At 39.7% G+C, this 27,748-nt stretch overlaps 1 protein-coding gene across 1 annotated transcript in view; it reads left to right on the top strand.

Moving 5' to 3' along the window:
• NUP210 (nucleoporin 210kDa) overlaps nt 1–19,357 on the top strand; it is a 148,948-nt gene extending 129,591 nt beyond the window's left edge. The window contains exons 32-40 of the mRNA XM_015428914.1: nt 722–939; nt 6,401–6,537; nt 8,316–8,439; nt 9,767–9,913; nt 12,228–12,478; nt 16,983–17,199; nt 18,112–18,207; nt 18,320–18,403; nt 19,251–19,357. Of these exons, the coding sequence (XP_015284400.1) occupies nt 722–939; nt 6,401–6,537; nt 8,316–8,439; nt 9,767–9,913; nt 12,228–12,478; nt 16,983–17,199; nt 18,112–18,207; nt 18,320–18,403; nt 19,251–19,357 (1,381 nt within the window). The remainder of the gene's footprint in view (nt 1–721; nt 940–6,400; nt 6,538–8,315; nt 8,440–9,766; nt 9,914–12,227; nt 12,479–16,982; nt 17,200–18,111; nt 18,208–18,319; nt 18,404–19,250) is intronic.
• Nucleotides 19,358–27,748: the final 8,391 nt, after the last annotated feature.

The following is a 27,748-nucleotide window of genomic DNA, read 5'->3' on the forward strand; positions in this document are numbered from 1 at the left end:
TACCTTTCCATTCTCCTTTCTCTGTTTCTCACCCACCAACCAACCTACCTGTCATCTGCCCCCCATCATCAGCTATATTATTTATTTATTTCATTTATATCCCACCTTATTCCACAACAGGGACCCAAAGTAGCTTACGACATTTTCTTCTCCTCCATTATATCCTCAAAACAGGCCTGTGAGGTAGATTAGGCTGAGAATGTGTAAGTGGCCCAAAGTCATCCAGAGACATTCAAACCTGGGTCTCCCAGATCCTAATCTGACACTCTACACCATGCCAGCATTCATGAGGAGGCTGTTATTGAACAGAAGTAAGCAGCTATTCCTGGTTGAATAATGTAAGACGCATATCAAGTCACCTGAAGGTTGCTGCCGTGCCTGGCCATGATGAGTCTCTCTCAAAGGCCAAAACAGCACTGGCAAGGACAGAAAGCTATTGACAGAAAGCAAGGCCTGAAGACTGGCAATATTGTTGTGGTTGCCTAGCAACCCCCACAATGGCTGCTGAGAGGGCATTCATTTTTTAAAACTACAGGTACTGCTTCTGTTATTTTGATGTGATTGAAATATCTCTTTCTTTGTATGTATAAGTGACATGGCCAATGTATTGTCCTACCAACTTTTACTTTCCTGAGCTTGTGACATTCGGGGACAATATAAAATGCCCTATTTCCTTGGCTGCAACAAATTTTTATCTCTACCTTGTTATTGTATTCTACAGAGATGACTTTGTACAGGTTGGGAAAGGAGCGTTCAACAATACTCTGATAATCCGAACAATGAATGTGGGGCTAACAGTGCTTATGGTTTGGGATGCAGAGCACAGCAATATTGCAGATTATGTGCCCCTTCTTGTTCAGCATGTCATCTACCCTGAACTCAGAGACATTGTTGTAGGCGATGTCATCTGCTTCAGTTCTTCACTGGTAAACCAAGAAGGTGAGAAAGCAATGAATCAGAGCTGGCATTAAGAGGAAGGCAAGGGCCTCTCAACACTAAATTGCTATGGAAACTTTATTCTGTCGTATGTGTGACACATCTTCAAAACAACTGAATACATTATTCATTATATTACTCACTATCAAATGTCAGTCCCTATCCTTCTTAATGAGATAAACAGATTTAATCAATTCCTCTCTTTAATTATATCAATCCACTTTTTCATTTGTTCTGAATGGTGTCGTTTATATTCATCCTAAAAATAATATATGAAATATGTTACACAATTGTGTTTTATAACTTATGTGTGGGAAAATACAGTTACAAATGTTTTATACAAAGCCGGTTGTGAGACAAATTGTTATTCCAAGGATATTTTGTCAAAGAGCCACACTGAAGTTGTTCTGTATTTTATATAAATGGTTTATAAGTCATTATATACTGGTACTTGGGTTTGAGAACATGACTTAAAAGCTGCCGTGCTACCAGTGGAGGTGATGGTATGGACCTAACACATTGTACTAAACCCTGGGCCTTGCAGGTAATAGTGGAGACCACATATGCACAGGCTAAGGTGTAGTATTATTCAGGCCACCAGCAACATTTTAAGTAGCTTCATGGGGCAAGAAATAGGATTCATGCAGGTACAGTAAATAAAATTCTCCCAGAAAATTATACACTCATATCCTGCTTTTATATTGCCTGGACAAAAAAAAGTTAGCAAGCAAGCTGAAAAATGGTGTGGCAAAAATATCTGTAGTGTAAATACCAGATAGGAGGATATGACAAGATCCTAGGTACACACTCAGGTTTTGATATTCTTCAGATATCTTCAGGTTGTATGAAGAATAAGGATGATGAGAACGATAGCTTCTTGGTAGTGTGTGCATGTGCGACAAAAATAGCAGAAGTAGTAATAATACTAGACATAAGCATAGTCATCTTACAGATGTGAAGGTGGAGAATAATAAAGTTTTAAATTGCTGATACAGGTAATTTCCTCTGATTAAAAGTGAAATCTGAGCATTTTCCACCTCAAAATGAAGTTCCTGACTTCACAAACAAGTTTGAACTGCAGAGGCAGTCATCAAGTTTCAGCCATCATATGGGAACCATTACTCTGCATGAAGGGAATTATTGTCATGACAATTCTGTTTATGCTCAGTGGCTCACCACAGAATGTCTCTGTGAGTTCAAGCCTCTTTTCTCAGATGTTTATACTAGTTTGGAGAAACCACTCAGGGAGGTTAACCTGCACATGATCTCATTACTGTGTCATAGCAGCCAGAGTGTGGAGCAATTTACAGTTCAGTCCTAAGCAGCATTACACCATTTTGAGCCCATTGACTTCAGGTGGACCTAGAAATGTGTAACTCTGCTTAGGCTTGCACTGTTATATCTGCACCTCTATGACAGCCTTAAGATAAGCCTAAGTAAACCAGTTCTGAACTAAAGCTGTCTACTTTTCCCTGTGCCCAGGAACCTAAAGTGGTTGTGGCTTTGCTATCAATTTTCTGGGACTGTATTACTTACTGCGAATGCATGAATTTTATTTCCAGTGTAAATGATAAAGAATGGAACTCTTCTCCATTCTCTTTGTTGCCCAGAAATCAATCTGTCAGTTCCCAGCTGAGTAGCAGCAGCAACAATTTTAAAGCTGATGCTGAATAGAGATCCTGTTATAGCTTTTGCCAAGTATATGTTGTGATTGGATATAGAAATTCCAGTCAAGGAGGGAGAAGGGATAAAGTAGTTTACAGACTGAGATCCTTCCTTTCATTACTAGCTTTCTGCACAGCACCTGATAATCAGATATGGGGCATGAGTGTTATCCAAATGGCCTACAACTCCCCCCATATTTGGAGCATTCTGCTTGCATGTCAAGAGCACACTCATGTGTATCCAGGTAAAATTAAATTAGGTACCACAGCCTGTGTATACCAAGGACCATAATTTAGTAGTAGCTGTGGGAATATGGAGGTTACCAGAAATAACGCAGGCAGAAAATAGAATCAAAGTCTAAATCTGTATTTAGAAAAATAGAGTGAGAAAACCAGGAGCCGCTCAGAGAGCCGCAGGCTCACACACACTTAAACACAAACAAGCTAACACCAAGCAATAAAAATACATGATCAAGGGGACCAAATAAAAAAAATACAAGCCTGTCTGAAGCAGTGAAGGGATCCTGAGGATCCAGGATAGAAGGAGAGCAACAAGGAAGAAGTGTGGTGAAAAAGTGGCACACCAAAGGCTGGGGTGTGTGTGACTGGAATGAATTGGTTACTGGCTAGTCTACAGCAGGGGTCCTCAGCCTTTTTGAGCCTGCGGGCACATTTGGAACTCTGACACTGCATGGTGGGCAAAGCAACAAAATGGCTGCCACAGGAGGCGAAGCTAGTCACAAAATGATTGCCACAGCTTAACTTCAGTAACACAGTGCAGATCCTTGGTAGCTGTTGCCAAAGCAGCATTTTTTAAAAACTCCATATGTCAATCAGAAACCTTTGCTGGGTAAAAGCCCTACCTGCCCCCCTTCCTAGAAATTCTTGGTGGGTGCTGGAAAAGGTGTCAGTGGGTGCCATGGCACCCTCAGATTTTTGCATGGTTCTCATGATAATCCCTTGGAGCTGCGGTGGCTCAAGTGGTTAAGACGCTGAACTGTAGGCTGTGGAAGGTCGGTAGTTTAGCAGTTCGAGACCCGAGTGTGCCGCATGATGGAGTGAGCTCCCGTCTCTAGTTCCAGCTCCTGCCAACCTAGCAGTTCGAAAGCAAGAAATTGCAAGTAGATAAATAGGTACCACTTCAGTGGGAAGGTAACAGCGTTCCATGCGCCTTGGTGTTTAGTCATGCCGGCTACATGACCACGGAAACGTCTTCGGATAGCGCTGGCTCTTCGGCTTTGAAACAGAGATGAGCACCGCAACCCTAGAGTCGGATTCGACTGGCTTTCAAGCAAGGGAACCTTTACCTTTACCTTTACATGATAATCCATAGCACCTCACTGGTTTCCTCCAAGTCTGCCCTTATTTTCAAATTAAACTGGTATATGTGAGGGAAATGTGTCTCCCTGCCAGTAAATCTGCCCTTGTTCAGTTTGTATCAGGCTTGGCTCATAATACTAATTTTAACCCTCCCAAGAAAAAGGGGGAAAAGAGACCACACTACTTTGGCATAGGGGTCAATGTGACCCAAATATTACAGCAAAAGTAATGGAAACCTGATAGCTCAGTCATGGCGTTAGCTACTAAGAAAAAAATCAGGCCTCAAGAGTAACTTCCTTCAGCAATGCAGGTCAAGAACAGTAAAATTTGGAATCGGCATAAAAATACCCTTCATTGAAAATATCAAAACCCCACAGAAACATAAATGGAGTCAAACTGATCCCATCATTTTTTAAAGCAAAAGACACAGCTGGGAATCTGTAAAACTATTTATTTTTAAGAAAGCAGTCAAAATTTGAAGGAAAACAATTAGCTTAGTGGACAGGTGGCTAGGGGTCATTTAGAGTTTCAGGCTGAATGGCTTCTTCAGGTCTGGAAAATGTGTATAGCTTCAGTGGATGCTGGCAGACATGCCTGGGCTTGTCTTACAGGGGGATAGAATGACCCCATTTCCAAATTCCAATACAGTACAATTTGAGCTTTGATAGAGCACAACAAAATCTGCTCAATGGACAGATGGCTAGGGGCTGAATGGCTCCTTCAGGTCTGGAAAATGTGAGGTTCAAAGAATGCCTGCAAACATGTTTAGGCTTTTCTTGCAGGGGGATGGAATGACCCCATTTCCACAATTGCAATACAGTTCAATTTGAGCTTTTCCATGTGACTATAAGGGAAGTTTTGACAGAGGACAAACACAGGGCTTTTACCTGGTCCTACTATATAACACAACAATTCAGGTTGCAAACACTGGTTTCCTTGGGGGTCATTTCAAAAGTGTTGTAAAACCCCAAACCCAACAACTATCTATAGATAAAAGTTAAGGAGAGAAACTTTAGTTTTTGCTGTTTGCTCCACCTTCCTATAAAATGGAGATAACAGGTGTTGGTCCATCTATGTATACATGTAGTAGTAGTAGTAGTAGTAGTAGTAATAGTAGTAGTAGTAGTAAAATTTATTGTGTAGCTATTGATCATTACAATTTAAAATTTAAATTTAAACAATGTACAAATTAGACAACTTACAGCAGTGGAATTTGAATTAGATTTAAAATATAACTTCTAAAATCTCAATTTCATTTCATTTTCCTAATTAAAATCTTAAATGTAGATACCTATCTCCAGAAACATACACAGCCTCAAACGTTGCTGTTTTACATTGCCGTTTTACAGTTCAATTTCATTTCATTTTCCTATGTTCTTGGCCCTGATTTTACCAGCCGTTAAGGTGAAGAGTGCTACCCTAAAGGAAACTGTAGGGTCTGCATCTGACAGCAGACATATTAATTTATTGGTGTCAGAAAATTTTTGCAGTTGATCTATTATTGCAGTCAAGAATTTACATCTCAGTTCCCAGTACAATGGGCAGACCATGACATAATGAGAAAGATCCTCCACAGAGGTTTTACAGATACAAATACATTGTTCCTGGGGTATTTTTAAGTATCGTCCCAGGAGTAATTCTGTTGGCATAGTCTGGAAACGCAGTGCTGTAAATGCTGTTCTAAGCTTGTATGCGGTAATATTTACCAGGTATGCAGCTCTTAAATGATGTCTTTGTACCAGGGAGCAAATTTTGACTGAATGATTAAAGAATAATCTATTATGGCATCTCCATTAAACACCCATTGCCTCGGATCATGGTTGTTCCCTAAAGATCACAGTAAATCATCTGGAATTGTATAACGGGAAATGGTGTTATGAACAAAATCAGAGCAAATTTTATCTTTACTTAGTGACAAACAATAGCTAAGTTGACCAAGAGATTCCGTTTGCATCAACTGGTATTTCTGCCATGATTTTAGTACAGCTAGATGAACTATGCATACATGGGAACAGGGCTAAAATAATTTCTCAATATTTGTTGGGGTCATTAGAACCTCAATTACAATTGTGCATAGTACTTTCATTTTCAAGCCAAGTCTATTGGGGGCCAGAATGACCCCATCTACCCTTTTGAGAAAACCCAAACTTAAAAAAGAAAGGCAGTGGGAAGGGAAGAGAGGGACTTCAGGGCACTGCAGTTCATTGGGGAGAAAGCATAACAGGAGTTTGATGTCTGTAGAAAGCTTTAGATGGTTAAACCGATTTTTCCCCATGGTTCCTGGAGGCCAAAATATCCTGAGTGTCTTGGGAGGGTTAAAAGAAAACATTTAATAGTAATGTAGTGAAGAACTTAACTATTTTTCTTATAGTTGGCAAGTTTATGTGTAGGCAGCCATTGTACTCATTATGTCAAGGTGATTGAAGCGTTGCGAGATGGGCTAGTCCAGCCTGCTTAAATGGTTAGCCTTTTCTCCACAGGCTTGTCAGGGTTGTGGAGTTCTTCTTTAAATGGTGTTCTTCAAATTGACCCAAAGACTGGAGTAGCTGTAGCAAGGAATTCTGGGACAGTTACAATATATTATGAGATCCCTGGACTACTTAAGACATACAGAGAGGTAAGACACTTCTGAATTCTCTGTGCTGTTGAAATCCAAGGTGGAGACTTGCTGTGATCAAGAGGTGAATGCCCAGATTACTCATGCACTCCTTTCTGATCACAGCATCAGTGGTGCCACAGAACCCTCAGACAATCTTTTTTTAAGTCCTCTGGGTTTGCAAAGAAATTTTCTGTGAGAGTAGTTTAAATTAACGCTACCATTAATCATAAACACTGTTGTGTCTTTTCAAATAGTTCTACTTAGAACTCCCCTACTGTATTTTAAATGATGCTACTAAAAGGGAAAAATCTTTCTCAAGAATGATACTGGTACAGACACAGCATTCTGTATTCTAGCCATCATGTATGTTAAAAGCAGAATAAACATTTTTATTCTTTGCTTCATTGGGAACCTTCATTGGTTTACATGGGTAAAGTACACAAGTACAAGTTTCGTTTATTGTCTTAGCCATTGGCCATAACAGCACAAAGTAAATCAAAGCACAACAGAAATATATGGGTAAAGTACACTAACTTTAGTAAACTAGCTGGCCATTGTTTGTATAATGAACGCAGCAAAACCAGATCACCCATAGAAAAGGTAGGAGCCCCTCAGGAACTGCTCAGACACAAGGAAAATATGACTGTAAATTAATCCAAAGGAAAAAAGGAGAGCTCCTCAAAATCCTGCATAAAGAGAATGAAACATGATCCAAAATAGATGGAATATGGGGGAATTAGCCTGCTGAAACCCCTGTGTGAGGAAGCAGATTTGGGCAGGAGAGAGTTGAGGTAGGATTTCCAAATTGTTACCTCTTCATATGATTTCTTCACAGCCCCCAGTTGTTTCCAGATTTTAAATAATCTCTGAACTATATCTGAGTGCCAAGCTAAAATTGCCGATGCCGTTTTAGAAGCAGTTGTAGTTCGTTAAAAATTGCCATGGGGCCCCAATCCAGATCAAGTTCGTATAGTATGAGGGGCTGTTTCTGCATCTGAAAAGTCACACAGAGGTAGGAAAACCAGCTCCTGAGGTAGGAAAACACAGCTGATCTGGATCAGGGCCTCACAGCAATTTTTAAAGAACTACACTTGCTTTTAAAATGGCATCAGCATCCATGAGAGGGACCCATGGCTGCTGTCACATTTAGCTTGGTTCTCATTCTGTTCTGCATGAAACAAGATCTAGCTTGTCCAGATCTAACTATACTACGATTTTACAATATACTTCAACATTTCAGTGATGTTATAGGGAGTTTCATTTCACCAATATTTTGTTTACTGCATTATTTTACTTTGTTTTTCATTTTCTTCTTTATAATCCTTATACTGCTTGTGTATAAACTTTTGCCTTAAAAAATTAAAATAGCTGATCTATTCATACGGAGCACTGTGATATATTTATAATTCATTTGGATTACAGCACAGTTCAGGGTAAATGTGCATGTAACGCTACACATCCCACAAGACTTTCTTCCTGTGTTTCTCAAATAGTAGTCCCCACTTTTGAAACTCAGGAGGTTTCAAAAGCGTTTTGTGATAGAGCATTGGGAGGAAAATTGTTAAATGACATTAATGCAGTATAGTTTATGGGAGAGCCATTTTTTATAATGGTGGAGAATATTCATCTTGCAGTTATTGTACAATCCAAACCTGTACATGGAAGCAAATTTCTGTCAGTGGGTTTTGTATCCATGCAAGTGTGCATAAGATCACAAGCAAAATCATTATGTGTAAATGAACTTTTGTTTTGCAGTCTTCAGTAAGTGATGCTGTGATCTCTTTTTATTATTTAAGGTATTGGTTAATGTACCACAGAGGATTTTTGCAATATATGTAAGTGGAACAAAAACAAGTTTGGAGGGTATCTCATCTTCAAAAGTTATTGTCAAAATTGGGCACAGCAGCAAAAATATGAAAGGTACGATTGTTCATTTTGGTTTCCTGTTTTGTCCAAGCTGGGGTTTTTTTTTTAAATCCACAAAAATGTTATATAACATTCATTTTTATCTGTCCATCAATACTCCTTTTGTATAACTTACTGAATTATAAGTTTTATTATAGGAAAGAGTCTGAAGAATTATTTTAGCGTTTCAGTTAACTGAACTGATAACTGCATAGTTTTAGTGGGACGACACATGTCTTTTGTAGAAGAACATAAAGTAACGCAAGTTCTGGTGCATTTATTCTAGAATCAACATAGCCCTGTACCTGAACCATAATCCCACCTCAAGATTATTAAAGCAGGTCTTTTAAAAAACCCTCAAAATGTTTAATAGGAAGCAGAATATAAGCTTAATAAAGAAGTCAGCCTACTCCATGATATATGGCTGGTTCAGATGCTCATCCCCTTGAGGATCATCTTTCTTCTCAACGCTGTGCACTTCAAATGTAGGCCATGTGTATGGAAGCTAAACTGATTAAAGGGAGGGAGGAAGATCTCAGTAATCAAGCCTGTGAACATCCAAGCTTATGTGTGGAGTTCCTGGCTCAGCAATCCCTTATATTCATTGGGAATGAACATATTCACCTGTTCTTTCGAGCACAGAGAAATAGATTTTGGCTGTGTGAGAGAGTTGGTTCACTGCCTGCCAGGCCTCATATTTATCAACCACATTTCTTTTCATCCCCTTCCAAAGAAGTATTAATTCATTATTATGTTTCATTAGAGAACTAATTTGTTTTAAACTTATCATTGTGAATGCTTCAAATACAGCATGAATAATATCTACCACCATTTAACAAATATTTAATGACTAATAAGCGAGTGTATTTTTAACAATGCACTGAATAGCCCTCAGCAGTTTCTGATACACTGAGTACATTTCCACAGAAACTAATGCTCCATTTCAATCCAGTAAAAAATGGCATAATTTATCTTCTTGACAACCTCTGGAAAACACATTAGCAAGGCTTCCATAATATACTAGACTTACCAGGTTACAAGGCCTTGAACCAAGATTTAAATGAAGAGAAATTTCTGGTTGTTCAATGTGGCACATCCCTGATAACACTTTATACCTCATTCACTTTTAATTATCGTTGTACGCTTTCTCATGTTAAGTGCTTTCAAATCATATGTGGGAATAGTCACCTGTTCAGTCTTCCTAATCATCACTTTTTGTTCAAATGCATGGAAAATATAAGAAAAATTACACTTCAATGTGCAATAGCTTACCACAGCTAATTCTTGAATAAGTTTTTTTCCCCTCTGTTCTATTCCAACTGTACTACACAATATTCTTTAGGGGAATGTTCACCTGCCCAAATTGAAGTGCTTGAAGAAATGAAGCCTCAGTCTAGTATCAGTTGCCATCTTCATTTCAACACTGATTTATTTGATTTCCAAGCCTCTGAAATTTTTATAGCAGAACCCGGGTTTGATGCAGTATCAGGTAAGATTACATTGTTTTAAATGTACAATTTTGATTTCTAATTATGGTACTGAGAATTATATGGGGTACACTATGATAGTGATTTTTGGAGTTTTCCCTCAGAATTACTTATGTTTGCAGGAGTAATGATAGCAGTGTATAATACATCTATATATAAGATATACTGTGGGTGTTGGGTGTGTAATATAACTTGAATGGAGGTTATTTATTGTTTTATTTCTTAAAGGCTCAGGGAAGGTTACAATTGGTGATGGATCAACACATTTATTATACTTAGGTATAAAATTGAACTGGTTTCTCCAGTGCCAAGGATTTCTTCAGAAAAACAGATGCCACTCTGCATTCATAGACAATAATGGCCAGTAGCAGTTTTCAGCTAATTACTGGATGTTCACATTTTGTGTGATGCCAGTGTTTTCCTATTTCTATGAACACCTATGAAAGTTTTTTCCAGGCTCCATTCCATCATGTTCTGCCAGGCCCTGACTTGAAGTTAGTAACTGATAATGAAGTTTTTTCCTCTACCTTGCAGAAAGTCCCTTACAATAAATGGCTGAGATTTATTGGAACTTGAGTCAGGACCTTTTTAGCTGTCTCTGAGACTTGACCTTGTAGGCCATGTGCAAACAGTAGAAACGTTGTACTTAAGCTTGTGTAGCTGATGCAGTTTGCACTGTATTCTGAGGACATTAAGAGGACAGAGACTATGGGGCACATGTGGCTTGCCATGTACTCTGAAGCCAGTGAGGAAGAATAGGAAGGCTTGGGTCAGCCCAACTGCTTTAATCAAAATGGGGGGGGGTGTTCCTGGGTTATTAAGGCTGAGAACCACTGCTTTGAGAGATGTTATGTCTGTCTTACACTGATTCATACTTCATTGGAACAAAGTTTGAGTCCAGTGGCACCTTTAAGACTAACAAAAAACAGATACTGAAGTATCTGAAGAAGTGTGCGTGCACACAAAAGCTTATACCTTGAATAAAATTTTGTTGGTCTTAAAAGTGCCACTGGACTCGAACTTTGTTCTACTGCTTCAGACCAATATGGCTACCCCATTTGAACCTATCAGACTTCATTGTTTACGTTTCTGCTTCATAAAAACTTAAGAATAGCTGCACTGATTCTTAGGCAGAGTGCATGTAGTCCAGCATTCTGACAGAAGCCAGCCAAGCAGACGAAGGTCTTTCTCCAGAGTATCACAGGAACTGATATTCAGTGGTAGACCGCCTCTGAACATAGAGTCCCATTCAGCTGTCACGGCTAATAGCTGGTGGCCATCATCATGCCTTGTATTGCAAATTCCCTAAATTAATTATATGTTGTATTAAAAAGCTTTTTGTCTGTACTGAGCCTACTGACACTCATTTTCATTGGGTGACTTCAAAAATAGGAAAGGGAGAAAACCCTCTCTCAAATCATCCTTTTCCCACCATTAACGCAGGACACTGTGGAGACATGTAAGTTTATTTGAAATAGGCATGTTTTCAGTGTTTCTAAAAGGCTGTGAAGGGGTAGATTTTTAAAAATATTTTTTCCATTTGGTTCAGTATTTCTCTTTTCTCTGTTACGAGTGTGCTCTGCTTTTCATGTGTACATAAACTGCAATCATCAGACCTGAAATATGTCATTCCCATACCTAGATAATGCACCTACCTAACATGTTTCGGTTTTATGTTCAACTTTGTAACCCTCCCAACAATTTTCATGTAATCCTCTTAACTTTTGGCCATATAAATCTGTGTGGGGTGTGTGTTTCAGATGTATATGGAAGTAAAAATAGTTAAGGCTTATGGGTGTATAAGAATTTCACTTAACAACTCTTCAGTTTATGCACTAGTCTAACATATTATTTATGGTACTAACATAATATTGGGTACTGAAGATGAGAGAGTGAAAATAATAATCCAGTAGGTAAGTAATATAAAGTAGTAATGAGCAACATGGGGGATATAAAAACAGAAATGTGCCAGACAAGCTTTAATAATGATGATGATCATTGGCTAGAATTAAAGTGCTAAATAAAGAAAGGATAGAGGGTGATGGGTTTGATTTTCAGTGTCAAACACACTTATGTCAGTGTTTGAAATGGGAGAAAAGTTGAACCTGACAGTGTTCTTCCCTGTAGGCAATTTAAATTAAAAGCACAGCACGTTGTCTCTTACATCAACTGCCAACTATAAATATGGTCCCATTTAGCTGTACTAAGGTTGTATTGATAAGACATTTTTCTGAATAAGTAGTGTGGCACACTCAACAACAAAGTAATATGGAAAAATTATTGAATTATTAATAATCCAATTATTCTTGATTTTAGGACACTATACTTGTTCTGTCACAATGCACAGACTTCCTGACAGACAACTAAAGCAACTGACTATGAGCAAAACTGTTCTGGTTGTAACAGCTTCAGTCCAGAATGGCCATTTCCCTACTGAGCAGATAAGTGCTGAAGTGCCATTCAATCCAGGATTTTACGCTAATGAGACTGAAATTATCTTGAGTAATCATTACCCAAGTTCTGATGTGAAAATTTTTGGAGCCACTGAAATTCTTCAGAACCTTGAAGTAAGTCATGACAAATACTTACTAGTAACTTATGTAAGACTTTTGTAAAAAGAAGTATCCTAGCACACAGGGTTTCTGACACTAACATGAATTTGAATACTGTATTTCATATTGCTAGTCTATGTACGTTGCATGAACTTTGAGATATGTTTTAATCACTAGAGGGGTCACTGAAATAGTCAAGTATTTATATCAGATTGCATAATACAGATTGCATAATACAGCATTCTGCATATCTCTCACAATGATCCTGTTTTTAATTCCATTTAAATACAATGACTGTTAGTTCAAGCCACCTAGTTAAAATTTGCCTTCAGCTAGTATTTAGATTAGCAAACTGGACAGAAATAACTAAAATAAAATAATCAAATTATTTGTAGTTATTTCTGTCATGGGGTTATAACCAAAGGTTCAAGAAGTGGCTTACCATGACATTTAAAATTAAATAAAACACCACATGTAATACATATTAAACATAATGGGAAACAGACGCAAGTCAAATCCATAACAACTTTAAGAGTGTTCATTAGTAATATCAATTTCTAGTATCTTTGAATAAAAGCTAGATAAATGATAGTCTAATAGAAATATAATACTTCCAGTAATACAACAACCTGGATGGAAGTGGAGGGGAATGGCCACCAATCACTGACATACAGCTAAAATCAAAGATTAATAAATTAACTAACATTAATGTGAATATTCTTATCAGCATCAAGTAGAATTTATACTGCTGTTAAAACTTTGTGTTCAGTTACTTAGATAAAACAAAAGCTTTATCATTCAGCTTACTTCATATTCATAACTTGTTTAAGTTGTATATTTGTTTAATGAAATTTATTCCCCACCTTTCTGCCCTCTTGAGAGCTACCAAAGCAGCTTACAATATAAACATGATAAAATCACTTCTTAAAAACCCATAAAAATAACATAAATAAAACTAGAGCTTAAATAAATACAATAAAATTTAAAACCATTATTAAAAAACTGGTCAGGAGAAGGGATCACTGAGGGAATGCCAAACAAAACAAAAATGGAAACAGGAAGGGGCAGATGAGTGCCCCTGAGGAGATAGTTCCAGAACTTTGGTGCCACTGCTGAGAAGACACTCCCTCAGTTTGCAGCCTACCTAATCTCAGAATGCAGGGGCACCCAAAAGAAGGACCTTCAAAGATAACCATAGTCGACAGGTAGTTCATAAGGGAGTAAGCAGTCCTTAAGTTTTATTGGTCCCAAACCTTATAGGGGCTTTAAAGGTCAGCACCAGCACCTTGAATTGGGCCTGGAAACAGGTTGGGAGCCAGTGTAGATGGGCCAAGACTGCAGTGGCATGGTCCCTGTGACCCACTCCAGTCAATGTCCTGGTGGCAGTATTCTGAACCCTTCTTAAGGGTAGCCCCACATAGATTGCATTGCAGTAATCTAATCTAAATATATCCAGAGCACACACCACAGTGCCAAATCTTTTCTGGCCAGGAGACTAGCTGCACAGCTGACTAACCAGTCAAAGCTGGTAAAAGGCACTCCTGGCCACAGCTGCCACCTGCTTATCCTGAACTAGGCCTGAGTCCAAGAGTACAATCTGGCTATGAACTTCTTCATCCAAGGGGAGTGCAACCCCATCCAGAATGGGCGACACCTTAAATCCAGGCTCAGATACATCTATCTTGTCAGGGTTAAGCTTCCGTTTATTAGTCTGCATCCACCCCAGAACTGCCTCCCGGCACTGGTTCAGGGTTTCTGCAGCCTCCCTGGGATCAGCTGGAAGTGTGAGATAGATCTGATTGTAATCTGCATATTGGTGACAACCCAGCCCAAATCTCTGGATGACCTCACCCAGCGGTTTCACATAGATGTTAGAGCATAGGGGGCAAGATGGAACCTTGAGGGTCCCCACAGACTAAAAGCGAATTGAAGGCTGAGCAGCAATCTAAACACAACCTTTTGAAACCTATCCTCGAGGTAGGACCAGAATGTTAGTGTAATTAGTAACTTAGTGTAGACAGTGGGTTTTAGCAATATGAAGAAAAAAGTGGGGGGACCACTAGCACTTGTGGGAGGCATTTTATTTCCCCTTCCCCCCTCTTTCTCTTCCCTGAAAGCCCCAATAGACTCTCCCCTTTTCCTACTTCTCTCTTTCCTTTCTGCCTTCCAACCAACCTACATTCATCTGCCCCCATCTTCAGGTTTCCCTCCCATTGGCAACCTGTCCCTGGATGAACTCTGTATGATTCTGGCTACTAAGCTGCTGGGTCCAGTTTTATACTGGGGGAACCCATATGGACTTTCAATGGGCCCCTCACTTTCTCCTGTGCCTCCCTGCCTACACTATTTTGTCTTTTCCTTCTCCTGGCAGCCCCTATATTATCTCATTTCCCTGTTTCCTTTTCTCCTTTCCATCAACCAACCAACCTTTTATATGTCCCATCTCCAGCTATATTTGTTATTTATATACTTCGTTTACATCCTGCATTTCTCCACAGTGGGGACCCAAAGTAACTTACATTAATTGTAAACCCCTTTATTTTTTCTCACAACAACCCTATGAAGTGGGTTAGGCTGAGAGTGTGTGACTGTCCCAAGGTCACCTGGCAAGCTTCCACAGCAGGGAGGGGGTTTAAACCTGGATCTCCCAGATCCTAATCTGAAACTGTAACCATTACAACACACTGGCTTTTCTGGAGTGGCTGCTGTTGAACAGTAGCAAGAAGCCAGGCCTATATGAGTCACGCAAGTTATATGGTAACAAGTTGCCTGGTAGTTGCTGCTGGCCCTAGTCTTGATGGGTCATCCCTTAAAGGCCAAAAGAGCTCTAGAAAATGCCCTGCTCCCTCCCCCTGCCGTTTACTGACAGAAACCAAGGCTTGAAGACTGCAAGTACTGTTGTGCTGACCTAGCAACAGCCACTGAGGGAATTTGTTTTTTAAAGCTATATATGCTTGTATTATTTGAGGGGGTTCAAACCCCCCTCCCCCTGGTGTGGGGTTTTCTTTAGATGTCAGATTTTTCTGCAATTTTGGGATTTTTTTAGGTTTATAGAAAGATCTATCTGATCTGTTCATAGCTCTAGTTTTTGGATTTACTTATCCACAGATTTGGCCATGTTATAAAAAAAAGCACCCCATTCACTATTCTAATTTTCATATAAATGCGAGAAATAAGAGCATCATATTGAAAGGCGTGGGGAATCTATAGTGAATCTAATTTTCCAGATAGCAGGAGTTACCATGAAAACTATAAAGCCAACAAACAGTGAACATCTGCAGCATCTAATGCTGTTACTAAGGGAAAGATTGGTTAATAGTGCCATCAAAACAGGAGGAAAGGTAAAATGACATTGGAATGTATAAAGAAATCATTGTGTGACTCAGGTTCAGACAAAAGACTGAAAGCCTGGGTGATATGTAACTGAAATCTCAAGGTTTTTAAAGGCAAAAACACCTGCAGATAGCTCTGATCTAGATTGGAGCTATGGGGAGGCGGGGGCTAAGGCTTTATCTTGTGCCTTTTTTGCAATGGAGAGCACCAGGCACCACTCACAAAGGAATTTGCCCCATAAGAGAAAACATGTATGGAAAGTTAAAAACCCCTTCACCCCAGTTCCACAACCACAGTCCAAACCAAGGTCTTCACTGCTGCTCATACCTTTAAGAGAAAAATACAGGTGAGATCCTGATCACAGACCTTCTGTTTCATGTTCATTGTGATTCAGCTCAAAGGCAAATCACAGAAGGATTCCTCAGGAAGGTTAGTTACACAACATATACAATAATAGCATGTATGGCTACATGAATGTGACACGGTCTCACTGGAAGAAACTAATGGAAGAAGATGAGGAGGAGGAGATTAGATTTATACCCCACCCTTCACTACCCAAAGGAGTCTCAGAGTGGCTTACAAACTCCTTTCCCTCCCCCTCTTCACAACAGACACCCTGTGAGGTAGGTGGGGCTGAGAGCTCTTGACAGAAACTGCTCTTTTTCAAGAACAGCTGTGCCAGAACTATGGCTTGCCCAAGGTCATCTAGCAGGTGCAAGTGGAGGAGTGGGGAATCAAACCCGGTTCTCCCAGATGGGTGTCCGCGCACTTAACCACTACACCAAACTGGCTCTATCGAAGCTCTATCAGAGAAATAAGGGGTTAGTTACTTGGACCTCACTACCATGAACCATAACAGGGCTTTTGCAAGGTATCTTTTAAAATACTTGCACAAAATCAAAGAGGAATGCACTTGTGTGTTCTTTGGCAATTCTCACAGGTATGCCATCAAAACAGGGGGATGGTCATCTTATATTTGCATACAAGCTACAGTTATCACTGATATATATTTTTGTTTTGTATAACATTTATAAGGAGATTGTTTTATGTTCAGGGTCATCTTCCTTTCATTTTCCTTGCTTCCTTTAAATTGAATGGTAAATTTTCCTTACTGTTTACTGAGAATCTATTCAGAAGACAAAAAAAGCCGGAGTGTTTCCTGTAAGAAATACATTTTACCTTGCAGGTGAAATCGGGCTCACCTATGGTAGTGATCTCTGAGAAAGACAGAACTTATGGCTTGCCTAGTTATATAACTTACACTGTCAGATTATCAGATCCAAGACTGTCAAGCAAAGGTTCTTTATCTACCACACTCACTATAACAAGCAGAGTGACGGACCAGTCTTTCACTATCCCAGTGACAATGATTTATGTATCTGACAGAACTATGTCAGTGAAATGTAAGTTTCTCTTTTCTGTATATACAATTTATATTGGAATAAGTCTGTTTTTTAATGCTAAGTATTGTTGTCATAGATGCAACGAACATGAAATTGAGCAAACTTCAGAGGACGGTGGAAGACAGGAGGGCCTGGCGGGAGTTGGTCCATGGGGTCGCGAAGAGTCGGACTCGACTGTGCGACTGAACAACAACATTGTTGTAGACATATTTAGAGCTAGAATTGCACAAGTTTCTTCTGCAAGGCTGTGTGTATTAGTTAGGAACACTGGCACAGCATTGTCACCACAGGCTTGCACAAAGATTTCCCTTTTCTTCTGGGGTGAAAGAGTCCAAAAATTAGTGCCAGTCTTGCTATTATGAGGGATTGAAAGGCCTCATCTCTGGTCATCATAAGTCCTCCATTCCTACTATAGCCCATTGCGATTTCCAAAGCTGAAGGACCTTCAAAGTAACTTCAGATATAGCACACAATCCTGCAGCTGAAAAAGAAGTTTGAAAGCCTGAAATCATGCACTCATGTGCTTGGGTGCATATAAGGGAATTTTAGGTACCTCTCTAACAGCAGCACAGTACTCATAAGAAACATAGTGCCAATATCTTTAGAGCTACACTTAAAGTTAAATGGTTAAAACATTTTCAAGAACAGTTAGTCAGTGGGAGGAGGCTTTGTAAACCATATATGTTGTTGATTTAATATATTTTTGACCACATAATTGTTTTGAAAATTGAACATTGTATTGAAATTTCTTACTGTGTTAAAATTCAGCCATGTTGTTTAGATATGTAGCAGAAATAAATATTTCTACCTAACTGTTGGAAAGAACCCAATTTGAGTAGCAACAGAATAGGAAGATAAAATAATATTTAAAACATTAATTTCAAAATTTCTTTTTTTGAATTGGTTCTACAGATGGAGCCAGCTTATTCTATCACTTCATTGATTCCTACCAGATCTTGTTTTTTACACTTTTTGCACTGCTTGCAGGTACAGCTGTTATGATCATAGGTAAGAGAGTCATATTCTGTTAAAATATTTTTCATCTAACTTTTTCAGCATTTTCACTGTGGTTTTAAATGATTGATTTCAGTGCTGTCACTCATTTTACAATGTCTTTCAGTACATTGTGCCATTTTTTCACCAAAAGAACAGAAAGCTCATCCAGCTTTTACCCCAAGGAGAAGCCCCCAGCACAGACCAAATGGTAAGCAGACATCAGTCCGTTAAAACTGAAATTTTAAACAGTGCAGCTGAACAGATATTGTACCTAGGAAAAGGATTTCACATGCACCATAAAATGGTGGCCTGCAAAATACTGAACCTTCTTCATCCAGTGTGCTTAAATAGAGTTTCAGGGAAATTCCAGAACATTGCCTGACACATTGTCATCACCTCTGGGTTTTCACCTAGATGAAATATCAGTGTGCCACACAACATAATTTCTTCCCCCACATTTCTCCCACCAACTCAGATGCAAGGAAAGGTGGGAGGACTAAACTGGTGGGAGATTGTCTGCCCAAAGCAAGCAGATGGTATGCCTATGGACTGACTATTTTGCCATATTAAAAAGGCCTTCAACTTAGAATTCTAGAAGAGTAGGTTTTTATACCATGTTTTTCACTACCTTAAGGACACTCAGAGCAGCTTACAATCGCCTTCTCTTCCCACAACAGACACTTTGTGAGATAGGCGGGGCTAAGAGGGTTCTGAGAGAACTGTGACTGGCCCAAGGTCACCCATCAGGCTTCATGTGGAGGAGTAGGGAATCAAACCTGTTCTCCAGATCAGAGTCTGGTGCTCTTAACCCCTACACCATACTGCCTCTAGCTGTCGGAGGAAGGGTTGTAACTTAGTCTCCCTCCTGATGTTGAGTGTGAATGAATAATTGCTTATATGTGATGAAATCGTGTGAACCCCTACCTGCAGTCTGAAGTGGTGAAGTCCAGACACAGCTTTACCACCTGAATGAGAACTAAGCTTTACCTGAAAGCAATTATTGTAAATAGCTGGTAGAAGAGGAGGAAATAATCATTTCTGTTATTTATTGATAGGTGTTGAATTTCCTGTTCCATCTGCAGTTGCTTTCAGCCCTATACCATCAAGTAGAGAAAACAGCTCTCCTACTAGGCTATGGAGTCCCCATTATGCTTCACAATAGAGAAATCTATTTGCTACACAAGGATTTTTGTTTGCATTTTAAATTGGTGCCTTCGATACCATGTGAAACTGTGTCAAAGTTTTGTTTACCTTAGTGCAATTTTTTGTTAAGAGAACAACAAAATCACTGTATGTTTTAGTGCACCATGCTGATAAAATGCATCTGGGTTGCTTTCAGTTTTGCAGATTCTGTTCCTGTACGGTCTGTCATTATGTTCAGTGATACTGGGGGAAGGGGGGGGGTGACCAGTATCTGTGCTTAGCAAGCTTGTGTTTTCCCCCTTCTTCTGCATGCTCCAGTTAATTTCAGCTCTGCTTCTTAATTGTACAGATGCACAGCATTTCTTATTTCCCATGGATTACATTTTTATTGTTTTTCAAGGAGACTGCATGCTTTTAGAATAGTGACATAACTAAAACATGAGCCAAGTGAATGAAGGATTATATGCTTCTACAGAACTAAAGTTTTAGTTTGGTTTCTCATTTTATTTTATTTTGGAGACTCAGGAATGAATGTGCTGCACTGATATACTTTCTCCCTGTTTAGCCTTACAAATCTTTGTAATTGGCCAGTACAGAAAGCAGTTATGCTGTAATAACTGTGAAGAGTTTCTTCTTTGTAAGAACTGTAGCAGAATCCCCCTTTACCTACAAATGGTCAACTCCTCCAGTTGCTGCTGCAAATATGTAAGGAGCATTCGGCATTTCTTTGTGAACAGAACTTTTTACTAAAGCTGTTTTATAACTATGCAGACTTTTTTAAAAAAATGAAGACAATTTATTTTAACAATTTTTTTAAAAATAACTTGAATAGTATAAGAGTGGCGAAGACATCTTCATGAGCCTTGTTTGTACCTCAACACAAATGGAACCCCCATGCACATCTGCTGACCTGTAAATTGAATTAGGAGCCTGATCTTGAAGTGATGCACAAGCACAAATGCCATTGAAATTCAAGAAGAGTCGTTTAGCCATCACATTCTGGATTATGCAACAGGAAATTGTTTTGCGCTGCTTTCTTCAAAATTCACCATAGTATGACTCTTATCTATTAATACCTTAACAGGGTACGACCATATGTTAAAATACTTGCCATCGCTTCAGCTTCCCCTGGTGTGAAACCATGGCAGTATTCAAGGCAATGCAAAGGTACTGATTGCTCCAGGTGGAACAGAATGTCTCCCATGTATTTCCATGATATAAATGGTAAATACGTCTGTTACTATTAATTATATATTACAGGATACGGAAAGAGTACTTACAGTAGAATTCGTAGCAGAGTTGTACCCTTCTAAAACCACTGTATTTAGTGGACTTAGAAAGGCGTAATTCTGCTTACCATTGCATTGTTACTCATATATACAGACCAGACCATCCTGTGCTTTCCAGCACATTGTTTTATATAGGACCAAGTTTTGGGCTGAATTTACTTTTAGGAGCAATACAGTTTCATTTGAATGGTCCATATATTGTTTTGTGGAACCCCCCCCCCCATTACTGCTGTGGGGAACTGCATGCTTCCTTTCCCAGTGGCTGCAACAACCATAAACATTCTTGGACGTGGTGGTAGTATGGAACTTAAATTCAATGAAAATTATTGTTTGTAAGTGCTGATTCACAGGCTCACATCTTCTTGAATGCGCAGCTGTCAGGTATTTCAGAAGAGCTTTTATTGGGCCCAGCAATAGGTCATTGTGCAAATGCAATCTCGCTAACCTGTCACAAAACAAGGCTGTCAATAAAATTCATATACAAGAGTTTTTTGCAGAGGTTGAAAGAAAAATAAAATGATGTTTACCAGGGGAATGTCCTTAAATCTTGTCTTGGGATAAACATGCTGCCTTATTTGTACTACAAGAAGCTCTTTATCATGGGAATTTAGTAAATTTTCTTGAGCCTTCAGGCTAAATATCATAGGTCTTGTTTATTAGGAAGTCTTCTGTTCTAGTACTGTGAGAATTGTGTCTGTGAATCTGCTAAATTGTGAATTCTTTTTTAAAAAGTGTTAAAAATAGTTAATAGAAGACTAAATTATGCACAAAATGTCCTGTGACATAAAGCTTTATTCTTAAAGTATTATTGAAGAAATACGGTTTGTGCTTGGATCTGTATAATCTATTCATGCATTTTTGAGAAATAAAGATGTGCCTTAACTTGACTGAGTTGCATGAAACTGATTGGATGGATGTAGATGTGACTATTTAATTTTTTAAAATATGGCTTTAAAGCATTGCTGTAATAAAACTACAACTTTAAAAAACGGAGTATGCTTGCATTGAAGGAGACTGGAAAAGAGATAAAAGGGGAAATAATGGCTTGGCTTATGGTATGACAGTGCCTTTACATCTCCTTGAACGCTTTCCAAGTGCCTTTGTTTTCCTGTCCTAGTATTTATGCTTGGTGATAGAAGTGCATTTTAGATGGAAGGCACAATTACCTACTGACTTCATGGTGGGAGAGGCCCTCCTGCCCTAGGAAGAGCGTTGTCATTTGAATAGGAAGTAAGGTCTAAAGGGAGTTCAGGGAGCTGTATTGTTTCCTTTATATAAAATGCTGCTGTTTTCTGGTTTCTCCTCCAGTCCTAAAACTGAGTGATTTGGGAAGATGGAGGACAAAGAGAAGGCCAGGCTTTTCTCCTGGTGAGAATTGCACCAATTATTCCTCCTGTCCCCTGACCTGTAGTTATCTTTCTAAAGACTGGCCAACTTTACATTACTAGCTTGTTTCTATTGCAAAGAAGGTAAAAGTCCGTTTTGCCAGGAAGCAGTGCAACTGCCTCAGAGCTTTGTTTAATCCACCTTCTGTCACTTAGACAACAACTGGAGAGGTGATAGTTACAGATTCACTAGGAAAGTGTCATGTGAAAGTTTCACCTTCCTAGAATTTCCTAGGTGGAAATTAAGTGACTTGAGTCTGATGCATGGCTTCATTCATGCCTTCCCTGTAATTCTCTTTTAACAAGGCCTACCTCTTACAGTCCTTTAAGTGACTTGTAATATTTTGATTTGGCCTACATGTATAGGGGGCACTCTTTGCTATTCCCCAAGATAAGTTTTTAATTAAAGAGGGGGGTGAGGCTGTACCTCTCTGTGTCTCCTTTTAAACCTTATTCTACTGGATTTTTTTTCATGAAGTGCACACAGTGTGGCAGGACGTGCCCAAGAATAACCTATCAAATGGTGTCAGTGCCATTCTAGATGCTTTGAAATGACCTGAAAACTAATGTTAGAAGACAGATAACCAAGTTTGTAAGTATCTTGCCACACATGGATGTGCAACCAGTATCAAATGGCTATATGCTTTGGCTCTTGGCATTTAAAAACCACCTGTTAATGGAATTGCTGTAAGTAGAAGTCAGTAGGCTTTGGCACAGTCAGGATGGAGTTGCTGGAAGAAGAGCAGTGGACATGCACAGTATGGCCCTGGAACTTGATGGTTACTTGGTATACTGATCGCTTTCACTATGAACATGTGTTAGTTGTGGTTCATTGTAATTCATGTGCCTTTCTGCAATCTCACATTCCCCATATGTTTTCTGGTTTCCTTGCGAAGCTGCCTTGCTTGGCTGCACTCTGTTTCAAGTGTAAAAGCTCGTTATCAGTGGTCACGGTCTACACCTTAGCCAAGGCCAGTGCTCAGATAGCCTACACTAGCATTTTTTAGGGTCAAGGATGAAAGAAGCAGGTGTGGCTCAGTAAATGATTGAAGGCTGAGGCACCATAATCAAGCCAGGGAAAATAATGGAATTGCCCAAATTCTGAAAAGTTAACGTTTTGAAATTATTATTTAATACTGAGCACCTGTCCATTACCACAACAATCTCTGTTATCTGGTTTCAACTCCTACCTATTCACGTCTCTTAAATATCCCAATGTTTGTCAAAAATGGTGAAAGAGTAAAATCAGATTTCACCAGTAGCTGAGAAAAAATGGTTGGCTACAGTCTGTGGACCCCTTAACATGTTTGATCTTATTCACCGTTCTTTTATGTTACCAAGACTCAATGTTTTACCTTCAGCGGTATTGTCTGAGAGGTTTGCCAACACTCCCTATTAAGAAAGACTGTCCATGTAAAGGAAGGCACCTAGAAACGGTAGCCCATGTTCTACTTCATTGTGATTTTTATCGGGAAGTGCAGGACTGTATAATTAAACCTATTGTGTCTAACTTTCACGATCTATCTGAGATGAAGTTAGTATCTCTTTTACTATCTTACTGATATTCCCACAATACAAGTTCAGTTGCAAGGTACCTCTTGGCTGCCATAACAATCAGGGAGCAAAAGTCTAGCTTTTCTATGTGATGCTTGATGGTTTTTATAATAGAAATTCTCTGTAAATTGGCCATGTTGTACCTTTTTTTCTTTTTATGCCAATAAAGGTATTTGGATTGGATTGGGATTGGTTTGATCTTATTTTGTTAACTTGGAAGTAAGTCTCACTGAATTCAGTGGGACTTAACTTTGAGCAAGTGTGCATACATTTGTAGCTCCAGGTTGAGATGAGAATGAGTGAATGGAAAGTACTAGGCATGGGCAGTGTGTCAGACTACATGAAGACAACTGTAAAATCTGGTTTTTGAGAGCCAATAAGAAAGATATGGCTGCCTCCTGCCTTGAATTTTCAGGCATCCTCCTATTCATTATCATTCTATATATCTTGCAGGATTGAGATGTCAAGGGGGGAAGGAAGAAATAAAAGGCAAATGAAGGTGACAGAGACAGTGAAAGAAAACAAGATGAACTGACAGAAGGAAAAGGATACAGAAGTGAGCAAAAGTGGCACAGGAAGTAGAGGTTGAAAGAAGGTGCAAGTAGGTACAAAAAAGGCAAGAGGCAGAAAAAGCAGGTGACAGATGGGGTAAATAAAGGGACAGAGGAAGTGAACAAAGGCATTGCAGAGTACGAGAGGAAGTGAAAGAAGTTGACAGGGCAGAGAGGTTGCAAATGTGTTCAGTAAGCAAGGAGTATTAGGAATGCTTTCTTTAAACAATAAGGGGACACATTAAGGTAGGGATGACATCCCATTTTGCATAACACCAAGCACTACAAAAGGGAGAAACTCCAGAAAACATAAAGGGGAAAAAATTAGCAAACAGTGTTCACAACCTTTATATTAAACAAGTGGGGATCCGCAAGAAACTTGTGGGAGAATGCATCCCATTATATTAAACAAGTAGGGACCCGCAAGAAACTTGTGGGAGGGTGCATCCCATCCCCTTTGCTTCCTTCCCTCTCCCCCTTTGTCTAATAATCTTCCCCCTCTTTCTCACCCCTACTCTTCTATCAATTTTCTCCCCCTCCCATTCTCTTAACAGTCTCCCCCCTCTTTCTCCCCATTCCCTTATCTGTCAACTTACCCCCTCTTTTGCCACACTCCTCCACCAGTATTCCCCCCTTCCCTGACAATCTTTCCCCCATTCTCTGCCTCTCCCTCCTCTTTCTTTCCCCTTCTCTTATCCGTATTCCTCCCATCTCTTTCTCCCTTCTCCTTATCTTGATCTCCTCTTGCTCGTGGTGGCCCGTGAGACATGGGGGGGGGTCCCGTTGCTAAGCCAGTAGGGTTGCTGAAAAGTACTGGGTTCACCGCATGGAGGACTCGGACAACGACATGCTCTTGCACACGTTTATTGTATTTAACACAGACAGACTGCAAAACGGCCCTGCAAGGCCAACTATATACACACCCACCCAGCACACACCCAGTCCCATTGGAGGGTTTGAATTTCCCGCCAAAGTGGCTATTGGTTGGTGCTGGGGGAACTAGGATCCTAGGTTCCTATTGTTAGAGGAGCCAAGCTCCTGACTGTAGCCGTGGGCCCATGGTGGCGGTGCCACGTACATAACAGGTGGGGCCTGGAGATCTCCCGCTTTTGCAACTGATCTCCAGCTGACAGATCAGCTCCCCTGGAAAAAAATGGCTGCTTTGAAGGGTGGATTCTATGTCATTGTACCATGCTGAGGCCCCTCCCCCTCCCTAAACCCTGCCCTCTCCTGGATCCACCCCCAAAGTCTCCAGGTATTTTCCAACCCAGACCTGGCAACCCTACAAGCCAGGCACAGCTTCAGACCTCTGGGCCCAGCCATGGTGGCAGCAGTGTATGGGAGCTTCTTCAGGCCTGGAGTGGCTCCCAGAGACTGCTGCTACCACAGCCAGGCCTGGAGCAGCTCCCAGGCACCGCCACCATGGCCAACCTGGATCAGCTCCTGAACAACACTGTTGTCAAAGACCAAGATATTGAAAAACTCCATGATTAAAAAAACCCCAATAAGAATGTTTGAATGCACAACCAGTTTGCAAAGAGCAAGGGAACTGTTCTCCATTCTACTGTATCAGGAAAATATACTACAATCCCATTTTGTGTTTCATGTCAGTTTGCAAAGAGGAACAAAAGATTCTACAAATTAGAGAAAAACTATTGCCCAGCACACTGAAATCTTTGTTACAGCTGTGTTTTCAAAACTGAAATATATACCTTTTCAAGCACCACATTAATCAGAGATTTGGTTACATTTCTGATTATTTAAAACTACTAGTAGTTCACCACATAAAACCAAACAGGATTTTGCAATATAATTAAATGAGTCAAGAGGTGAATCAAAGTGTGTCATTCTTGCATATTTGTGATACATGTGGGAAGGAGAAACTGAGGCAAAAATATTACTCTGCAAAGAAGACTTGAAGCTCTGGATAGCTTCAGCTACACAGTGAAATGAAATGTAATATTTGTTTCAGACTAGCAACAAAAGGTGTGGCAGGTATGACTGGCAGGAGAAGTGAAGCAATGCGACTTGTTTGCAGAGATGTTCCACATACAAAATTGTTTCATTGCTTCTTTCATCACTATTTATTAAATTTATTTCAAATATTGATATGCCCACCATTATCCTGACAAATCAGAATCCAAAGCAAGTAACAATCATGTAACAAAATACAAGAAATACCAAATACTTTAAAACTAGCCAATTTAGAAGCAGTCCATTCACAGTCAGAAAAAACATTCTGTTTCCTGCACCCAAACTCAAACTGACCCAAATGTTCTATGGAATGACTATTTTACAGCCGCACCGAAAAGCCAGGAGGATGAAGCCCGCCAACCTTTTCTATGAGGCCATTCCACAATCACTGAAGCAGACCCTGCTGAAAAGAGTGAAGCTACTGCATGGGAACATGCAGGAAGATGTGGGCTTTAAACCTAAGTACCAGCACTTTGAATTGGATCCAGAAACATATAGCCAGCCAGTGAAGGGAACTCAAAATATTCATAATTAGCCTATGATAACAAACAGGCTACCATATTTTGTACCCCCTGAAGTTTCTAGATCATTTTCAAGGACAGCCCCTTTAATGTATTATGAACTAGGCTATTCTAAATAGGGAGCTGTAGTGGCTCAAGTAGTTAAGATGCTGAACTGCAGTCTGTGGAAGGTCGGTAGTTCAGTAGTTCAAGACCCGGGTGCCGCATGACGGAGTGAGCTCCCGTCTCTAGTTCCAGCTCCTGCCAACCTAGCAGTTTTGAAAGCAAGAAATTGCAAGTAGATAAATAGGTACCACTTAGGTGGGAAGGTAACAGTGTTCCGTGCGCCTTGGTGTTTAGTCATGCCGGCCACATGACCACGGAAACGTCTTCGGACAGCACTGGCTCTTCAGCTTTGAAACGGAGATGAGCACTGCAACCCTAGAGTTGGATTTGACTGGCTTTCGAGCAAGGGAACCTTTACCTTTTTATTCTAAATTAGGCTATTTAGAATTCTACGAAGGTCTATTCAATGGAGTTTACTCCCAGGAAAGTGTTCCTAGAATTGCATTGTAAGTTTAAAATGGAAAAAAAAGGCTTTTCCAATGTTATGCCTCCAACAAAAGACAATGGTTTCTTATTGGTGATCAGATTTCTGTTGTAGAGTGATGCCTTTCTTACTTTGTTAGCATTAAGACCAAAACCTTGTCCTTTTAACTCCACAGTTGCAACTGTTGTCGTTGTGATGGAAATTGATAGTGATATGTTAAATCTCTTTTTAGCAGATAATTTCCTATATAGATATGTTTCCACTGTGAAGATAATTTGGAAATATATAACATTTAAAATGATTTGGCAATCCTGATTCATTCACCCTCTCTTAACTTGGGATATTTTAGGAAGCTTTTACAATAATACGTGCTTGTGGTAAGATATTAATCTGAATTTCAAACTGATAACAGGAAAAGTTTGTCCTTGGAACATGCTTCCTCAGCTCTCTCTCATGCAACTGGAGAACTGTGGTCAAGACTCTCACTGCCTCTCAAGCAGTGACTCAGCATAGGAACATAACATTCTTTAGCACTCCATATGTAGTGGAAAGTGCCCGTCCTAGCACTCCTCGTTGAAAATGAGACTGACCTCTCTCCCAGGGAACC

This window comes from Gekko japonicus, unplaced genomic scaffold, assembly GCF_001447785.1.
Source record: "Gekko japonicus isolate JY-2015 unplaced genomic scaffold, Gekko_japonicus_V1.1 scaffold695, whole genome shotgun sequence".
NCBI classification, from domain to species: Eukaryota; Metazoa; Chordata; class Lepidosauria; order Squamata; family Gekkonidae; genus Gekko; species Gekko japonicus.